Source organism: Ranitomeya imitator, chromosome 2 (assembly GCF_032444005.1).
Source record: "Ranitomeya imitator isolate aRanImi1 chromosome 2, aRanImi1.pri, whole genome shotgun sequence".
NCBI lineage: Eukaryota > Metazoa > Chordata > Amphibia > Anura > Dendrobatidae > Ranitomeya > Ranitomeya imitator.
Window position 1 is genome coordinate 627,433,511 of NC_091283.1, and position 16,098 is coordinate 627,449,608.

Genomic DNA, 16,098 nt, shown 5'->3' on the forward strand with positions numbered 1-16,098 from the left:
GTGCTGATGTAAAGTAGATATGTGGGAAATGTTACTTATTAAGTATTTTGAAAATTGCAAAATTTTCGCCAAATTTCCGTTTTTTTCACAAATAAACGCAGGTAATATCAAAGAAATGTTACCGCTATCATGAAGTACAATATGTCACGAGAAAATGTTAGAATCACCTGGATTCGTTGAAGCGTTCCAGAGTTATAACCTCATAAAGGGACATTGGTCAGAATTGTAAAAATTGGCCCGGTCGTTAACGTGCAAACCACCCTTGGGGGTAAAGGGGTTAATATTGTAATGTCATCAGCAAAATATCGGCAGGCTAGTCACATACCACTGTCACACAGGAAACACAGACAGAAGCAGGCTGAATACATCACACAATACATCTTTAATTTTGTTTGAACTCTGGAGTGCCTTGGCTTTCTGTCAATATGGACGGCATGAGCCACTGGGCTCGGTGATTAGCTGCAATAATGATGTGCATTGTAGTCGTGATGCTACCACTGCTGCCAGAAACAAACACCAGGGCAGCGTCTGAGAGGCAGCGCCTAACCCAAAGGAGGGCGACTACCAGCTCCGTTATTTTCAACATGTTCAATGCGCTGTAGAGAAATCATAATAAACCCCTTTAGTGTATGCAGAAATACCAACTTTTGACCTTCATCTTGGCAGTATACAGTAGAGAGACATAACTGAACAAAACAAATTTTACACATTGACTTTTAAATCATTTATTAACCCCTTAATCCCATTTGACGTACTATCCCCTCAAGGTGACCTGGGACTTAATTCCCAGGGACGGGATAGTACGTCATAGCGATCGGCCGCGCTCACGGGGGGATCGCGGCCGGGTGTCAGCTGTCTATTGCAGCTGACATCCGGCACTATTAACCCCCCGGCATATTAACCCCCAGCACACTGCGATCAAACATGATCGCAGTGTTCCGGCGGTATATGGAAGCATCGTGCGGGGAGGGGGCTCCCTGCGTGCTTCCCTGAGACCCTCGGAGCAACGCAATGTGATCGCGTTGATCCGAGGGTCTCCTACCTTCTTCTCCCTGCAGGTCCCGGATCCAAAATGGTCGTGGGGCTGCATCCGGGTCCTGCAGGGAGGTGGCTTACCAAGCACCTGCTCAGAGCAGGTGCTGGTAAGCCATGAGCCCTGCATGTCAGATCGCTGATCTGACACAGTGCTCTGCAAAGTGTCAGATCAGAGATCTGACCTTATAACATGATGCCCCGCCCCCCTCTCCCCATCCCCGGGGCAATGTTATAAAGTAAAAATATATATATATATATATTCCCATAAATACATTTCTTTATCTAAATTTAAAAAAAAAAAACAATAAAAGTGCACATATTTAGTATCGCCGCGTCCGTAACGACCCAACCTATAAAACTGTCCCACTAGTTAACCCCTTCAGTGAACACCGTAATAAAAAAAAAAAAAAAAAACAGGCAATAAACGCTTTATTATCATACTGCCGAACAAAAAGTGGAATAGCACGCGATCAAAAAGACGGATATAAATAACCATGGTACCGCTGAAAACTTCATCTTGTCCAGCAAAAAACGAGCCGCCATACAGCATCATCAGCGAAAAAATTAAAAAGTTATAGTCCTCAGAATAAAGCGATGCAATAATAATTTTTTATATAAAATAGTTTTTATTGTATAAAAGCACGAAAACATAAAAAAAAAAAGATATAAATGAGGTATCGCTGTAATCGTACTGACCCGAAGAATAAAAATGATTTATCAATTTTACCAAACGCGGAACGGTATAAACGCCTCCCCCAAAAGAAATTCATCAATAGCTGGTTTTTGGTCATACTGCCTCACAAAAATTGGAATAAAAAGCGATCAAAAAAATGTTACGTGCCCGAAAATGTTACTAATAAAAATGTCAACTCGTCCCGCAAAACACAAGACCTCACATGACTCTGTGGACCCAAATATGGAAAAATTATAGCTCTCAAAATGTGGTAATGCAAAAAATTTTTTTTGCAATAAAAAGCGTCGTTTAGTGTGCGACAGCTGCCAGTTATAAAAATCCGCTAAAAAACCCGCTATAAAAGTAAATCAAACCCCCCTTCATCACCCCCTTAGTTAGGGGGAAAAAAAATTACAAAAAAATGTATTTATTTCCATTTTCCCATTAGGGTTAGGGCTAGATTTACGGTTGGGATTAGGGGTGTGTCAGGGTTAGGGGTGTGGTTAGGGTTATGGTTGGGATTAGGGTTAGGGGTGTGTTGGAGTTAGGGGTGTGCTATGAGCGCCACCCTGTGGTCGGCGCTCATAGCAATGCAGTAATTCAGCTAAATAGGAGCGATCTATGCATTGCTCCTATGTAGCAAAGCCGATTGAGTTGTGCCAGCTTCTAGCCTCCCATGGAGGCTATTAAAGCATAGCGAAAAAAAATAAATAAAATGTTTTAAAAAATATGAAGAAAAAAAAAAAAAAAAAAGTTTAAATCACCTTCGCCCCATTCAAAATAAAATAAAAAAAAAAAAAAAAAAATCATACGTTTGCTATCGCCGGGTTCAGAATCGTCCGATCTAGTCAATAAAAAAGGATTAACCTGATCGCTAAAAGGCGTAGCAAGAAAAAAATTTTAAACACCAGAATTAGGTTTTTTTGGTCGCTGCGACATTGCATTAAAATGCAATAATGGGCAATCAAAAGATCATATCTGCACCAAAATGGTATACCGTATATACTTGAGTATAAGCCGAGAATTTCAGCCCATTTTTTTAGGCTGAAATTGCCCCTCTCGGCTTATACTCGAGTCATTCCCAGGGGTCAGCAGGGGAGGGGTAGCGGCAGCTGTCTAATCATACTCACGTGCTCCTGGCGCGGTCCCTGGTTCACCGAGCGCCAGCAGCTTCTTCCTGTGTTTAGCGGTATGACGGGGGCAGTACGCTATTCACCTGTCCGCGTTCCACCGCTGGGCGCCACTCCGTCTTCCTCTGCAGTGACGCTCAGGCCAGAGGGCACGATGAAGCGATTAGTGTGCGCGTCGCCCTCTGCCTGAAAGTCAGTGCAGAGGAAAATGGAGCGGTGCCCAGCGGTGGACTATAGGAAGTGCCGAGGGCCTAAGCGACGAGAGGCGAGTATGTGATTTTTTTTTTTTTTTTAATCTCAGCAATAGCATATGAGTCATATTACCCTATGGAGCATCTTATGGGGCCATAATCAGCATTTGTGGAGCACTATATGAGGTAAATGTGTCTATGGAGCATCTTATGGGGCCATAATCAGCATTTGCGCAGCATTATATGGGGCATATTTTAATATGGAGCATCTTATGGAGCCATGATGAACTGCATGGAGCATTATATGGGGCTCCTGATTCAATATTAATATTCAAAAACACTTAACCTACTGATGTCTCAATTAATTTTACTTTTATTGGTATCTATTTTTATTTTTGACATTTACCAGTAGCTGCTGCATTTTCCACCCTAGGCTTATACTCAAGTCATTAAGTTTTCCCAGTTTTTTTTGTGGCAAAATTAGGGGTCTCAGCTTATACGGTAATTAAAAACACCAGCTCGGCATGCAAAAAAAAAAAAAAAAAAAAAAATATCCCTCGCCCTACCCCAGATCACGAAAAATGGAGATGCTACAGGTATTGGAATATGGCACAAATATTTTTTTTTTACCACTTAGATAAAAATTAACCTAGACATGTTTGGTGTCTATGAACTCATAATGACCTGGAGAATCACAATGGCATGAAGGGGTTAAATAAGTAACATCTCCCACACGTCTACTTTCCATCACAATTTTTAAAACAATTTTTTTTTTGTTAGGAAGTTATAGTACAACAATTTTGTACAAAAACATTTTTTTTAGGGACCACCTCACATTTGAAATGTCTTTGAGTGGCCTATATGACAGAAATTACCCAAAAGAGACACCATTCTAAAAACTGCACCCCTCAAGGTGTTCAACACTACATTCAAGAAGTTTATTAACCCTTTGGTGCTTTACAGGAACTGAAGCAATGTGGAAGAAAAAGATTAAGTTAATTTTTTTTTCACAAATTTACTTAGGACCTTTTTTTTTTCTTTTCACAAGGGTATCAGGAGAAAATGAACCCCAATATTTGTGGTGCAATTTCTCCAGAGTACGCCAATACCCCATGTGTGGAAGATCACTGGTCGCAGGGCTCGGAGGGGAAGGAGCACCGTTTGACACTTTGAATGTGAAATTTGCTGGAATAATTAGCAGATGCCATGTCGCATTTGGAGAGCCCCTGATGTGCCTAAACACTGGAAACCTCCCACAAGTTTCTAATGTAGAGCTGGGAAAATAAAATGTTCTTTTCGCATCGAAAATTTTTAATTTTACAGTGGTAACTGGAGAAATTGCACTGCAATTTTTGGGATTGATATTCTCCTGAGTAAGCTTAAACTGCATGTGAGGAGGAAAACCACTGTTTGGGCGCACGGCAGGACCTGGAAGGAAAGGAGCAATGTTTGACTTTTTGGACACAAAATTGGCTGTCATCAAGAGCGGACGCCATGTCACGTTTGGAGGGCACTTTATCTGCCTAAACAGTAGTAACAGAAGAAAATTGAGGGCACTACTGAGATTTCAAAGGGGATCGCTGACACAATTTGAGAAACCAAAGAACAGAAAAGAAGCAGCGTGTATAATGGCCACGATCACCCTTATAAATTAAAAAAAAATAATATTTTAACCCCACAAAATATGTAGAACCAAATTTTATTCAATACAAATAAGACACCAAAACAAGGACAATAAATGAAAAACAAATGGCCATACGAATAAAACACCAGTGGTCCGTGTAGGGACCAAAGTAAGCCTCTTCCAAAGTGCTAGCTATAAATGCAGGAAATGGTAGAATTTAGATCTTGGACTGCATTTATAGTATATCAAAAAACAATATGCTATAAAGTGGTGCTCAAACCCCACTATATACAGGATAATAGCAAAATCACAACTAATTAAATGCACATTTAGAGCTAGCACTTTGGAGGAGGCTTACTTTGGTCCCCACACGGACCACTGGTGTTTTTTCGTATGGCCAATTTGTGGCCTTTTTGTTTTTAATTTATTGTCCTTGTGTTGGTGTCTTATTTGTATTGAACAACATTGGTTCTGCATATGTTGTGGTTACAATATTTTCTTTTTTAATTTATTAGGGTGATCGTGGCCATTATACACACTTTTCTGTTCTTCATTGGTTAAACAGTGGTAACCCCCATTTTGGAAACTAGACCCCTCAAGGAATTTATCTAGATGTGTGGTTAGCATCTTGAGCCCCCAGGTGCTTCACAGAAGTTAACAGCTAAAAAAAAGGTTTCTTTTAGCTCCAAATTTTTTATTTACTCAAGGGTAACAGGAAAAATGGACACCAAAATTTGTTGTGTAATTTCTACTGAGTGAGCCAATACCCAATGTGTGGGTGAAAACTATTTCTGAGGCACAGTGCAAAGCTCAGAAAGGAATAAATGCCATATTTTGCTGGAATGGTTTGAGGGTGCCACGTCATATTGGCAGAGCCCCTGAGGTGCCAGAACAACAGAAACCCCCTATATGTGAACTCACTTTACAAACTACCCTTCCTAGTGAATTCCTCTAGAGGTGCAGTGATCATATTGACACCACATCTGCCTCATAGAAATTTATATTATTGGACGGTGAAGAATGAATTACATTTCTTCCACAAAAATGCTGTTTTAGCCTCAACATTTTTTATTTTTATAAGGGCCAATAGGAAAAAATGGACCTCTCTGTTGTGCAATTTCTTTTAAGCATGCCAATACCCTGCATGTAATTGGGAACGACTTTTGAGGCACAGTGCAAAGCTCAAAAAGGGAAGGAGTGCCGCCATAATATTGTGCAGATTTTACTATTATGGTTTAAGGGTGCCATGACCCACTGGGAACACCTGAGGTGCCAGAACAGCAGAACTCCTCATCAGTGACCACATTTTACATACTACACTTCTTGAATTAATCTAGGGTTACATTGATCATATTGACACCATAGATGTGCCACAGTATTATACCATTGGGCAGGGAAGGAGAAGGGGGGGGGGGGGGGGGGAACAAAAAAAAAAAAAAAAAAAAAAACACACAAAAGTTGTTTTAGCCCCAGATTTTACTTTCACATGGGAAAATTGGTTTAAAAAAAAAAAAACCAGAATTTGACCCACAATGTTTTTGCTGAATGTAGAAATACCCCATATGTGGCTGTACAGTACTGATTAGCCACACAGAATTGTGACAGGGCACGCCCTTTGCTTCTTGGAGCTCAGATTTTCCTAAAATAGTTTGCGGACTCCATATACACAATGGTGGCTTATGCACACTGGGTCTCAGAAGGGAGGGGAACATTTGGAATCACAGAATTCACTGAATTTTTTTTTTTGGGGGGAGGGTGAGGTGCTATTTTGCTTTTCCATAGCCTTTGTGCTACTAGTGATGTGGAAACCCCCAATATCTATTAATAAATGACAGACGTCAGTGGGGACTTGCTTTTTTTGTGGATTGAGTTGAATCTTTTATTGAGAACATTTTTCCCAGCGCTCTACACTCAGCACTTATATCGGGGTTTACATCTAAATCTCCGATTGACATGATTCAGATGAGACCCCCCAAAGAATCTATTCACTAATGCGGCAGGGTATGTGCACACGTAGAAAGATCCTCTGCGGATTTTTCTGCAGCCGATTTGATAAATCCACAGTGCAAAACCGCTGTGGTTTTTCCTGCGGATTTATCATGGTTTCTATTGCGGATTCTGCTGCGGTTTTACATCTGCAGTTTTCTATTGGAGCAGGTGTAAAAACGCTGCGGATTCCGCAAAGAATTGACATGCTGCGGAAAATAAAACGCTTTTCCGTGTGTTTTTTCTGCAGCATGTGCACTGCGGATCTAGTTTTCCATAGGTTTACATTGTACTGTAAACTCATGGGAAACTACTGCAGAAACGCTGCGGATCCGCAGCGTGTGCACATACCCTCACTCTTGACTCTGAAAAGGACACCGCTGAACAGAAGTGTATAAAACTGTGGCTGACAGCACTTTTATGCATGCCTAAAGAGACAGGCACCACCAGTGCCTCCATCTGCTGGAGAAACTAGTCATACCTGTATGCCTCTTGAATGATGCCTTGCTCAGAGTGAAAAAACCAAAACAAACAAAACAGTCGATCTTCCAGGCTTTGGGGCGTAGGCTGTCCGAAAGACAAGATTATCTCTGGGCTTCCTTATACAAGATTTATCTTTCCCTTCAGATGTCCATTTGAAGTCATGCGTGGCTGGAAAAATCCTGCGTCTGCGCTCTTAGTGTGGTCTTCTATGCACTGTGGAGAATTCACTAGGCCCAGAAGATCAGGACTCCGACTCCTGCGCACATCAGAATTGAAGACAGCCACCAAAGAGCGGAACAGTGCAGAGAAGACAGCAAGCAGAATTTACAAGTGCAGGACTTTGGCTGAGCACATTACATAAAAAAACGTACATTGAAGTGAAGGGGCGATCTTGTACAATGAAGACTGGAGGCAGTCTCATTGTCCAGGTAGTGCACACCCCATAGCAGAGAATGTCAAAGCTAAAAAAAAAAAAAAAAAAAAGTGAAAACGCTGTTCATTTTGCAGCATGTCAATTCTGTGTGCGGATTGCGCAGCGGTTTACACCTGCTCCTCAATAGGAATCCGCAGGTGTAAAAATCGCAGGTGGAATCTGCACAAAATCTGCAGTAATTCTGCAGTGTGGATTTACCACAATCAGTGCAGAAAAATCCACACAACATTCTGCAACGGGTGCACATACCCCAAGAACTGATCTTAACAGTAAAAAGGTTAAGATCTAAGAAGTTTCACACAAATCATACTGTAAGGCCATTTTACCATAAAAAAAAAAATGTACACCATGAAAAGGAGATGAAACTGGGTTTTGATGAAGCATGCGTTTGCAGAACCACCTCATAAAGTTCCATTCACTTGTCATGTGCTGCCCCTCACTCAGCCCCTGGAGTCAGTTTTGTGACTTTATACACAACCATGGAAAACAGATCTGTGTACAAGACCCGTGACTCAGCAGGTCCTATTGGATCAGTATTTACACTCCAGAACTGGCCAAACCAGTATTTGGAGGGGAGGGAGTCAGGAAGAGGATCAGAAGGCTTCTGCTATGCATCTGTCTCATGGAGTTGATTAGTGAAACAGTCTTTAAAATAAGAAACAAGTGACCCTCAGCGAGCAGTTATTTAGTGACTGGGGGGGGGGGGCACCATTTCTTCAGAGAAAAGGTTTTAAATTGCAAATTTCACATTTGTTGGGAACACATGATACATTCCTACAAGCATTGACTAGTGTAATGAACTTACACCAACAACATTACTTGGTTGTTCTAGTGACAGATCTGCTTTAACTGCAGCATTGAGGCAGTTTATGGAAATGAGAAGTAAAGATCATGGGATTTCTAGAAATCCCATTGGGAACTGACTAGGCTACCACATATGGAGAGTTGAGACAAATAGCCCAGCATGTTTTATTAAAATTTTATTTGGCCAACACGCTCCAACTTAAATATGATGGAATGCTTTCAGAATTAGACAATTCAAACCTTTAGTGACAAACCCCAAAAATAAAAAAATATAAGTGTGTCATATGTTGCAATCTCAGAGGCTGGGGTCCCATAAGACAGGACAAAACACAAATGGCATTAATTAATTAAAGTACCGGTGGAGGGGCTATATTCACTGGGAGCTTTACCAGGGAGGCCTTCACACTGCATCAAATACTGAAAGCTGCCAAAGACCATTGAAGGGCAGCATGAAAAGGTGCTGGAAGTGAGGAGACATTACTGCAAATACAGCCCCACTTAGTCTCATCCAAGAGTGGCTGAGATTGGGGTGGGAGTGGAGGACAGCCCTTTGTTCAGGTCACCTGCCATGCAGTTTATATTCGTTCCATTTAAAAGGAAAAAACCCACAACACAATACAGGAAGCAACAGAGTGCTGAACTTGCATCAGGGCAAGAAAAAAAAAAAAAATTATAAAAAAAACCCAAACTGTCAAACAAAACACAAGGACAAAGCTCCCTTTACACCCCCCCCCCCCCCAATATACAGATTCAGAAAGTTTCCCTGGATTTTTTTTTCAGAGCACTGACAATACATTCCTAGAAGTTGTTGATCCCCTCCACTTTTAGTGTCTTCTGGTTGTTACAGTATTAAATTTATGATCCTTATAATTCATCCTTCTTGTGTTGGTCGTCATCATCATCATCATCATCTTCCAGATCTGGCTCATCTGCCTCTTCCAGATCGTCAAGATCCTGCAAGTTGTACAAGAGGAACGCATGGTCATTGTGACAACATGCAGAATACACACAAGTCAGACTGTATAGGCAATCTCACCTCATCAGCTGCTCCATCTTGCCCTCCACTTGTCAAGAAGTTTGAAAATCCATCTAACGTTCTCTCGCCATTGTAATCAACCACCTAGTGGAACACATTTTATTAGTCAAACTATATAAACTAGTTAGGGTGTTAAAATCCATGATTCTTTACACTTTGTGTTATGGCAAGAATTAATGAACAACTACCTTTTTATCTGTTCCAGCTGGGAAGTATTTCAGGGTGGGGAAGCTGTGTATCTTCACAGCTTCAATCTCATTGGCGGTGGAATCCATTTTTGCAATGACAATGTTCTTGTGGTCCTTGAACTTCTCCCCCAGTTGGTCCCAGATTGGTGCCAGCTGCTTGCAATGACCACACCAGGGAGCATCTAAATAGAAGGTCAGTATCATAGGCATGTACACCATTATCTTTGGAGGAATTGATTAGGCAGACTGTACTCACAGAACTCAATAAATACACTCTTCTCCTCATTAAAGGCCACTTCTTCAAAGTTTTTCCCAACCAACACTTTAACTGGATTTTTATCCCAGTCATCAGGGACATCTTGGCTCATAAGATGGGGCTATGAAGGGAACAAAGCTCCAAATCAACATGAGTTCTGCATACATCACATCTACCAAAGACCATCGCCAAAGGAAGGGGGGGGGGGGGGCATTTGGGGGTTTAACAGATGAGCAACTATGATTCAAGAGCAGATTTACTTTGACTTTTCCATCCAAGAAACGGTCACAGAAGTCCTTGATCTTATCAGCTGAAAGGTCATCAGTCTCTGGCTTGTATTTGGTCATCTCCTCCTCTAAGGTGATCAATCGAACAGCAGGACATTCTTCCTTTTTCAAGCCAAAGAACTCCAGAATACGTTGGTTGTCAGTATGATCACTATCAATGAAGATGAAGAGTATCTAAGAAAGAAAACACAGCCATTAAACAAATTCTTAAATAGAACAAGGTCTTGATTTGGGCATTGTGTATTCGTGTCCACACATGCATACCTTTCCCTTGAAGCTCGTGGCTGCCTTTTTAAAGTTGTCCAGTTTGTCTTGGTAGTCAGATGCACTCTTTGGCAGGAACAACAGAATGTGTGTCTTAATCTCTCCACCGAAGATCTTTGGTGCAGTCTACAGGAGACATGTAGACAACCATGAGCAAATAAAATCTCATCTCTAGACCAGAAAGTGTGTACCAGATTCTAATAATCAGAAACTGCAGGTCCAGTTTGCAGTCAAATTAAGTATAGACATCTTACTTGTTCAGTAAACTCAATGACTAAAGGCAGCTGGTTGGATTTTATGAAGTTCAAGACGTGTTCCTTTGTCACTTCCCCTTCATAGTTATTCCTGCCTTCATCAAACTGAAGAGATGAAAGATAACTGTTAGAGAACAATGACAGCATTAAGGCAACTTGGCTTCTGTCAATTTTTAAAGTGACCAGTTGATCAAGCAGTTTGAGATGGCAAGAAATGCCAATTTTAGTGACCTGGAGCATGCAACAATAGCAAGCCACTGGGTTTCACCAGCATCCTGCTAGACTATGCAGATATCCATGTGCCTGGCAAGTTTCTAGAAGCCGATTTAGCACATTATGCCAAAAAAAGGGATTTCAGGCAGCGATTGATTTTTCACCTGCTTAGATTTGGTAGATGCAGATATTTTAAGTAAAGTGGTTTCCATTAGATATGGACTCATGCAAGTAATCAGATTGCATTAGTCTAGCAGCCAAGTTAAAGATCACGTGACATCCTCACCTTCTTAAAAAGAATAATATTGTCCTTATCAACGTCATACTTTGAGAATGCAGCATCACTGGAAGTGATACCAAATGGAATATCATCCACAGCATCTGCGGCCTGCAGGAATGCCTTAGCTAGATCAGACTCTTGATTCTGTGCAGAAGAGAAAAAAAGTGAACTGGAGACATGCTAAACAAGATGTATCAACCAACAAATCAGCAAGGCTTCAAATGGCACAATTTTTTTTTTTTTTTTAAAGGGAGCCTGATGGCTGGTCCATGCTGCCTGTTCCAAAAGCTGTATGAATCAGACACTGGTTGAAACCACAGCATTTAAATTAAGAGAAATATGCAGACAAAATGAGTTTAATAGCCACACAGGAGTCTAGTTGAACAGGTGGGTTTCAGCAGCTTGTCCCCGCTTAACAGCCCTGGAGTGACAGGTGTCTCCATGGTGGTGCAGGAGGTCTGTTATAAAAATGCTGTATACAAAAAGTTACACAACTGAGACCGTAGACCAAGTCCTGAACCCATGCCAGCCACAGGATGCAACTGTACATGGATTACAGTAAATCAGTTAGATTTTTGCATGAACAGGTTATTCGACTGCGTTATATGAGCTGAGTGTTTATATAGTGTACACAGAATGACAAAGCCTTGGTGTCTACCCACCACCAAGATATGTTCTCCCCCTGCCTCCCATTATAAGCTATGCATACATGACTGCAGTCTTAAGCCAATTTACAACCATCTGTGCCGCTTGCTAAAGATGGAAGAAATGGTTAATATAGAAATCCAACTGCTATCCCCTCCACCCCCCATTGCAACCCCTTCAGAGCAATTGAAACAAGTGCTTATGGTCACTCCTGGAGGTATGGCCATTTTAATGGTGTAGAAGACGATTTATTCTACAACCTGGATGACCAGACAGAAATCCTCCGACTTGCAACACAAATCACTCCTAAAGATACGCTGGGTGTCAGAGGAAAGAAGTTAAGCTTACCTTAAAGAACCCTACAACTGCAACATCACTGGACTCAACCAAAGCAGCAACAGCTGCATCATCTGCCAAGGTAGTAGCAGCTGGACCAGTGCGTTTCTTCAGCCAATTTATGAAGTCTGCTGCCTCCCTGCCAGCTATAGGGAGAAGGAGAGAGTCACTCACATTGCAAACACCAGCATCTGTAGAGATTCATGCTATCCCAGAAAAAAAAACCCACATGAAAGGAGGAGACTTTACCAGAGTATTCTTTAGGCGATGATTTGTCTCCATTTTTAAAAAACTTAATCGTTGGATACCCTCGAACACCAAACTGTTGTGCCAACTCTGACTCTTCTGTAGCATCTACCTTGGCCAAACGGATTGTTGAACCTTCCTCTTTTAGTTTCTTAGCAGCCTTCTCATATTCTGGAGCAAGAGCTTTGCAATGCCCACACCAAGGAGCATCTGTAATTAAAAAAAAAAAATATATAAAAATTCTTGATCAGCAACACCCAAATCAATGTCATAGGAAAAATGAGCCATCCAAATAGTTCAGATCCCCTTATGAATGGTTTCATTAATGCCACCATGGCAGAGAACCAGAGTTCAGGCAGATCTGCCCACATTAAACACTCATTAAAAGCATTACGGAGAGTAGACATTGCTGGAGATGGATTTATTTTAATGCCTAGTACTAAAAAAGGAAAGACCGCGGTGCACAACAAGTTTGTGTATTCCTAAGGGAAGCAGCATATCGCAGATCACCAGGCCACAAATAGTGCTTGGGCTACAGCATTAGCAGGTTGAGCAGTCAGGGCCCAGTTGCCTACATCTGGGTGGATAGTTTAGACTCCTCTGTGCTGCAAGTTTCCTAAATGGTTTACTTATCTCCCCTACAATCTACACATTTACCTGAACGACCTGCTCCAGGAACAGCTTCAATGGGAAATGGAGTCAAGAAACCTTTACAACCACTTCTGCATACACAGTATCCAAGGTGTTTTACAGCGTAGAGTATTTGGTACCGATCCACTGGATAAGTGAAAAGTGCTAGACCTCAGGGACCACCAGAGTGAGAGGCCCCAATTTCAACACCTCAACTAGTAGTTTTAATGGCACAACATGCACCTCAAGCTTCTACTGTATTTGGCCTCATGTGCACAATGATATTATAGCGCCATACAAGTGCTCAGTTGTACCAAGCAGTAATAGACAAAACAAAAAAAACTCTGCCATTAAGTGATAGGAAAACTTGCAATGTGTTTTTACCAAAACAGCATTGATTCTAGGCAGGATACATTCATTATATGGGTCACACTGCAGACATCAGAAGCACTATAGCTGTTGTGACACTGCAGCTCCCAGTGTGATCCATCAAGTGGAGTACTGCAGATTGGATCCCTGGCCTACAGCTTTAAAGTAGCCCTCTATAAAAGATTCCATGTACATATTAGGCGTCATCTGAGCCCACCAAGTTAGTTTTGCAGCAGCTTCAGCCACAGGTAGCATGTAATCTCTAGATCAATGAATCCTTTGTGCTACTCCAGTATTGACATCCTTTATTACTGTCAGAAACATGGCCTATATCAGGATTCAGGAAGGCTCCCTCAGACCTACTGCCTGTGAGAACCATGTCATTTCATAGTTTACATTCTAGAGCCTAGCCCATGAAATCATGTCAGGTTTCTTTTAGAATATTCAGAGTGGAATCCCACCCCAGAGGAGCACTGCGCAGCCCATTATTTCCATGCAGGGAATAGATGCTGCAGAACACTGCCATGATCTAGCTGCGCAATATCCAGTACAGGAAATGCACTTACATGTCAGCACATTTAAAGGGACTCAGAACCTTCAACCAACTACAGGCAGCCAATCATTTAAATACACAGCCACATGCTTGTTTTTCCTCCACCCACTCTTTAACAGCTCTGGCTTCATAGATAGGTGGAAGGTGTATATAAGTGTTTGGCCAAACCATGGTGCACCTGTACAGTCTTTTTAAACATATCCAATAGCTCGATTCATACAGTACATCTAGGCAATATTTACTTGCTGCGAAGCTAAGAATAGAGCTTCCAGAAATTGTAGTGTTTGTGCACAGACCCTCGGAAATCACACCTAAGCTACAGGATCAGTTTGTATGGATGCAATTGAGCTTAGTGTCCCAACCGTGTAATACTGGGATCTGGCTGGATCATCAAAGAAAATTCTACCACCACACTAATAAGGCAGTAGTCATCTAGTACTAACAAGTCACTGCAGCCATGACAGCAGTCCCAAGTAAGAGGGCAACAGTCACAGAGAAACAAGCCACTCATTTCCTTGGGAAAGTGACAGCTACAGACAAGGAAGCCTGGACGATCAGCAAGTTATTGGGGAGTCACTAGGTGGGCCATAGATCTGTGCCATAGATCCTGCACAGAAGGCCATTCCCACAGCATCACCTTCACAGGTGGAGGCTAGCATGTTCTGGGTACACAGAGCAAAGCCCCCAAACAAGGCTCTAGATGCAGCCCCCCCCCCCCATCAGCCCTGACCCCAGACTAAAGTCCAGACGTCACTCCCAGCGAGCATGACAAGTCGTCTCCCTACTAAGTACACGTCAACCAAACTTCAGGCCCCTCCCTCCACTCCCTGATTGGAGGAAGCTATGGAAGGACTCCGCTGACTGGCTGAGCCCCCCGTCAGTCACTGGCAGGACGTGGACCTGCCGTATCCCGCCCAGGTGTGCCCCCTAGTTAGGGGGTGCTACCCTGCAAGTGACACCCCAGAAACCCGGTACCCCCGCAGCAACCCACGTCCCCCCCCAGAGTGCACGCGGCGCTCCTCAGTCCCCCGGCTCACTCACAGAACTCCACCAGCAAGTAATCGTTCTCCAGCGCCTTGTCAAACGTGTCCTTCTTCAGCACCAGCACGTCGTTTTCTTCGGGGATGTCTGCCCGGGTCACACAGGCACCGAGCAAGGCGGAGACCGCTACAAGTACTGCAGAAGGCAACATGACGGATCCGGTGTACGGGACGTGGCGCTGTGAGGGCCGCTCTCCGCGCATGCGCTTTATATCACCGGCTCTGCTGCTCGTGGTGCGTTCTGACTGGGCCCCTGAACAGGACGTCGGACGTGGGAGGCGGGAAGCTCTGTGATTGGCTGAGAAGGGCGTCAATCATCCGTACGGGGGAGGTTGGACTGGTGAGGTAAACGCGTCGTGTCGCTGTGTGCGACTTGCTGCGGAATCTCTCCTCCCTCAGTCCTCTCCCCTTCCCCCTGCTGTACGGACGTGACCCGGGGAGCATCTGCCCGCAGCCCCCACCTGCCCCCATTCCCGGTCTGACACGTCATGGTACCGCCATAGAGAAGGGCCTGTGTGGAGGTAATAGTGCGGGGCTGTGGCGCCCAACTCTGAGGCCAGGCCCTTCTGCCCAGCGTGCTGTTCCCAATGTTGGCACATTGCCAAGGCCCCAAACAACATGTGGGGGCTCATCCTGGCAAACCCCAGCAATCACTTTGCCATGTCCTGTCCCCCACGTTCATCACCGTGGACCTCACACGGGTTTGGGCAAAATGAAAATGTCACCATGGGTTTGGTGCATAAAACAAACAAGCTTAAAGGGAACCTGTCACCCCGTTTTTTCAGATTGAGATATAAATACTGTTAAATAGGGCCTGCGCTGTGCGTTACTATAGTGTATGTAGTGTACCCCGATTCCCCACCTATGCTGCAAAATATACATTACCAAAGTCGCCGTTTTTGCCTGTCAATCAGGCTGGTCAGGTGGGCGTGGTGACATCGCTGTTTCTTCCCCAGCTTTCCGTTGGTGGCGTAGTGGTGTGCGCATGTCCAAGTGCCGAATCCACTGCGCGCAGGTGAAGAAAAAGCGCGCGATCTGCGCTATTACCCTTGTCATCGGTGGGGGTGGCCATCTTCCTGAGGCCGCGCGTGCGCAGATGGAGTGCTCTGCTGCACGGGGCTTCAGGAAAATGGCCGCGGGAT

The 16,098-nt window shown here is 43.3% G+C and overlaps 1 protein-coding gene across 1 annotated transcript; it reads right to left on the reverse strand.

Annotated features, from left to right (window-relative positions):
• Window positions 1-8,520: 8,520 nt before the first annotated feature.
• On the reverse strand, window positions 8,521-15,182 carry P4HB (prolyl 4-hydroxylase subunit beta). Its single transcript, XM_069752534.1, has 11 exons — window positions 14,958-15,182; window positions 12,368-12,574; window positions 12,131-12,264; window positions 11,144-11,281; window positions 10,645-10,749; window positions 10,391-10,516; window positions 10,100-10,300; window positions 9,840-9,960; window positions 9,584-9,765; window positions 9,396-9,479; window positions 8,521-9,313 (listed from the first exon to the last, which is right to left on the reverse strand). Exons 1-11 carry the CDS (start codon window positions 15,157-15,159, stop codon window positions 9,224-9,226), a joined length of 1,590 nt encoding a protein of 529 aa, XP_069608635.1. The 5' UTR covers window positions 15,160-15,182; the 3' UTR covers window positions 8,521-9,223.
• Window positions 15,183-16,098: the final 916 nt, after the last annotated feature.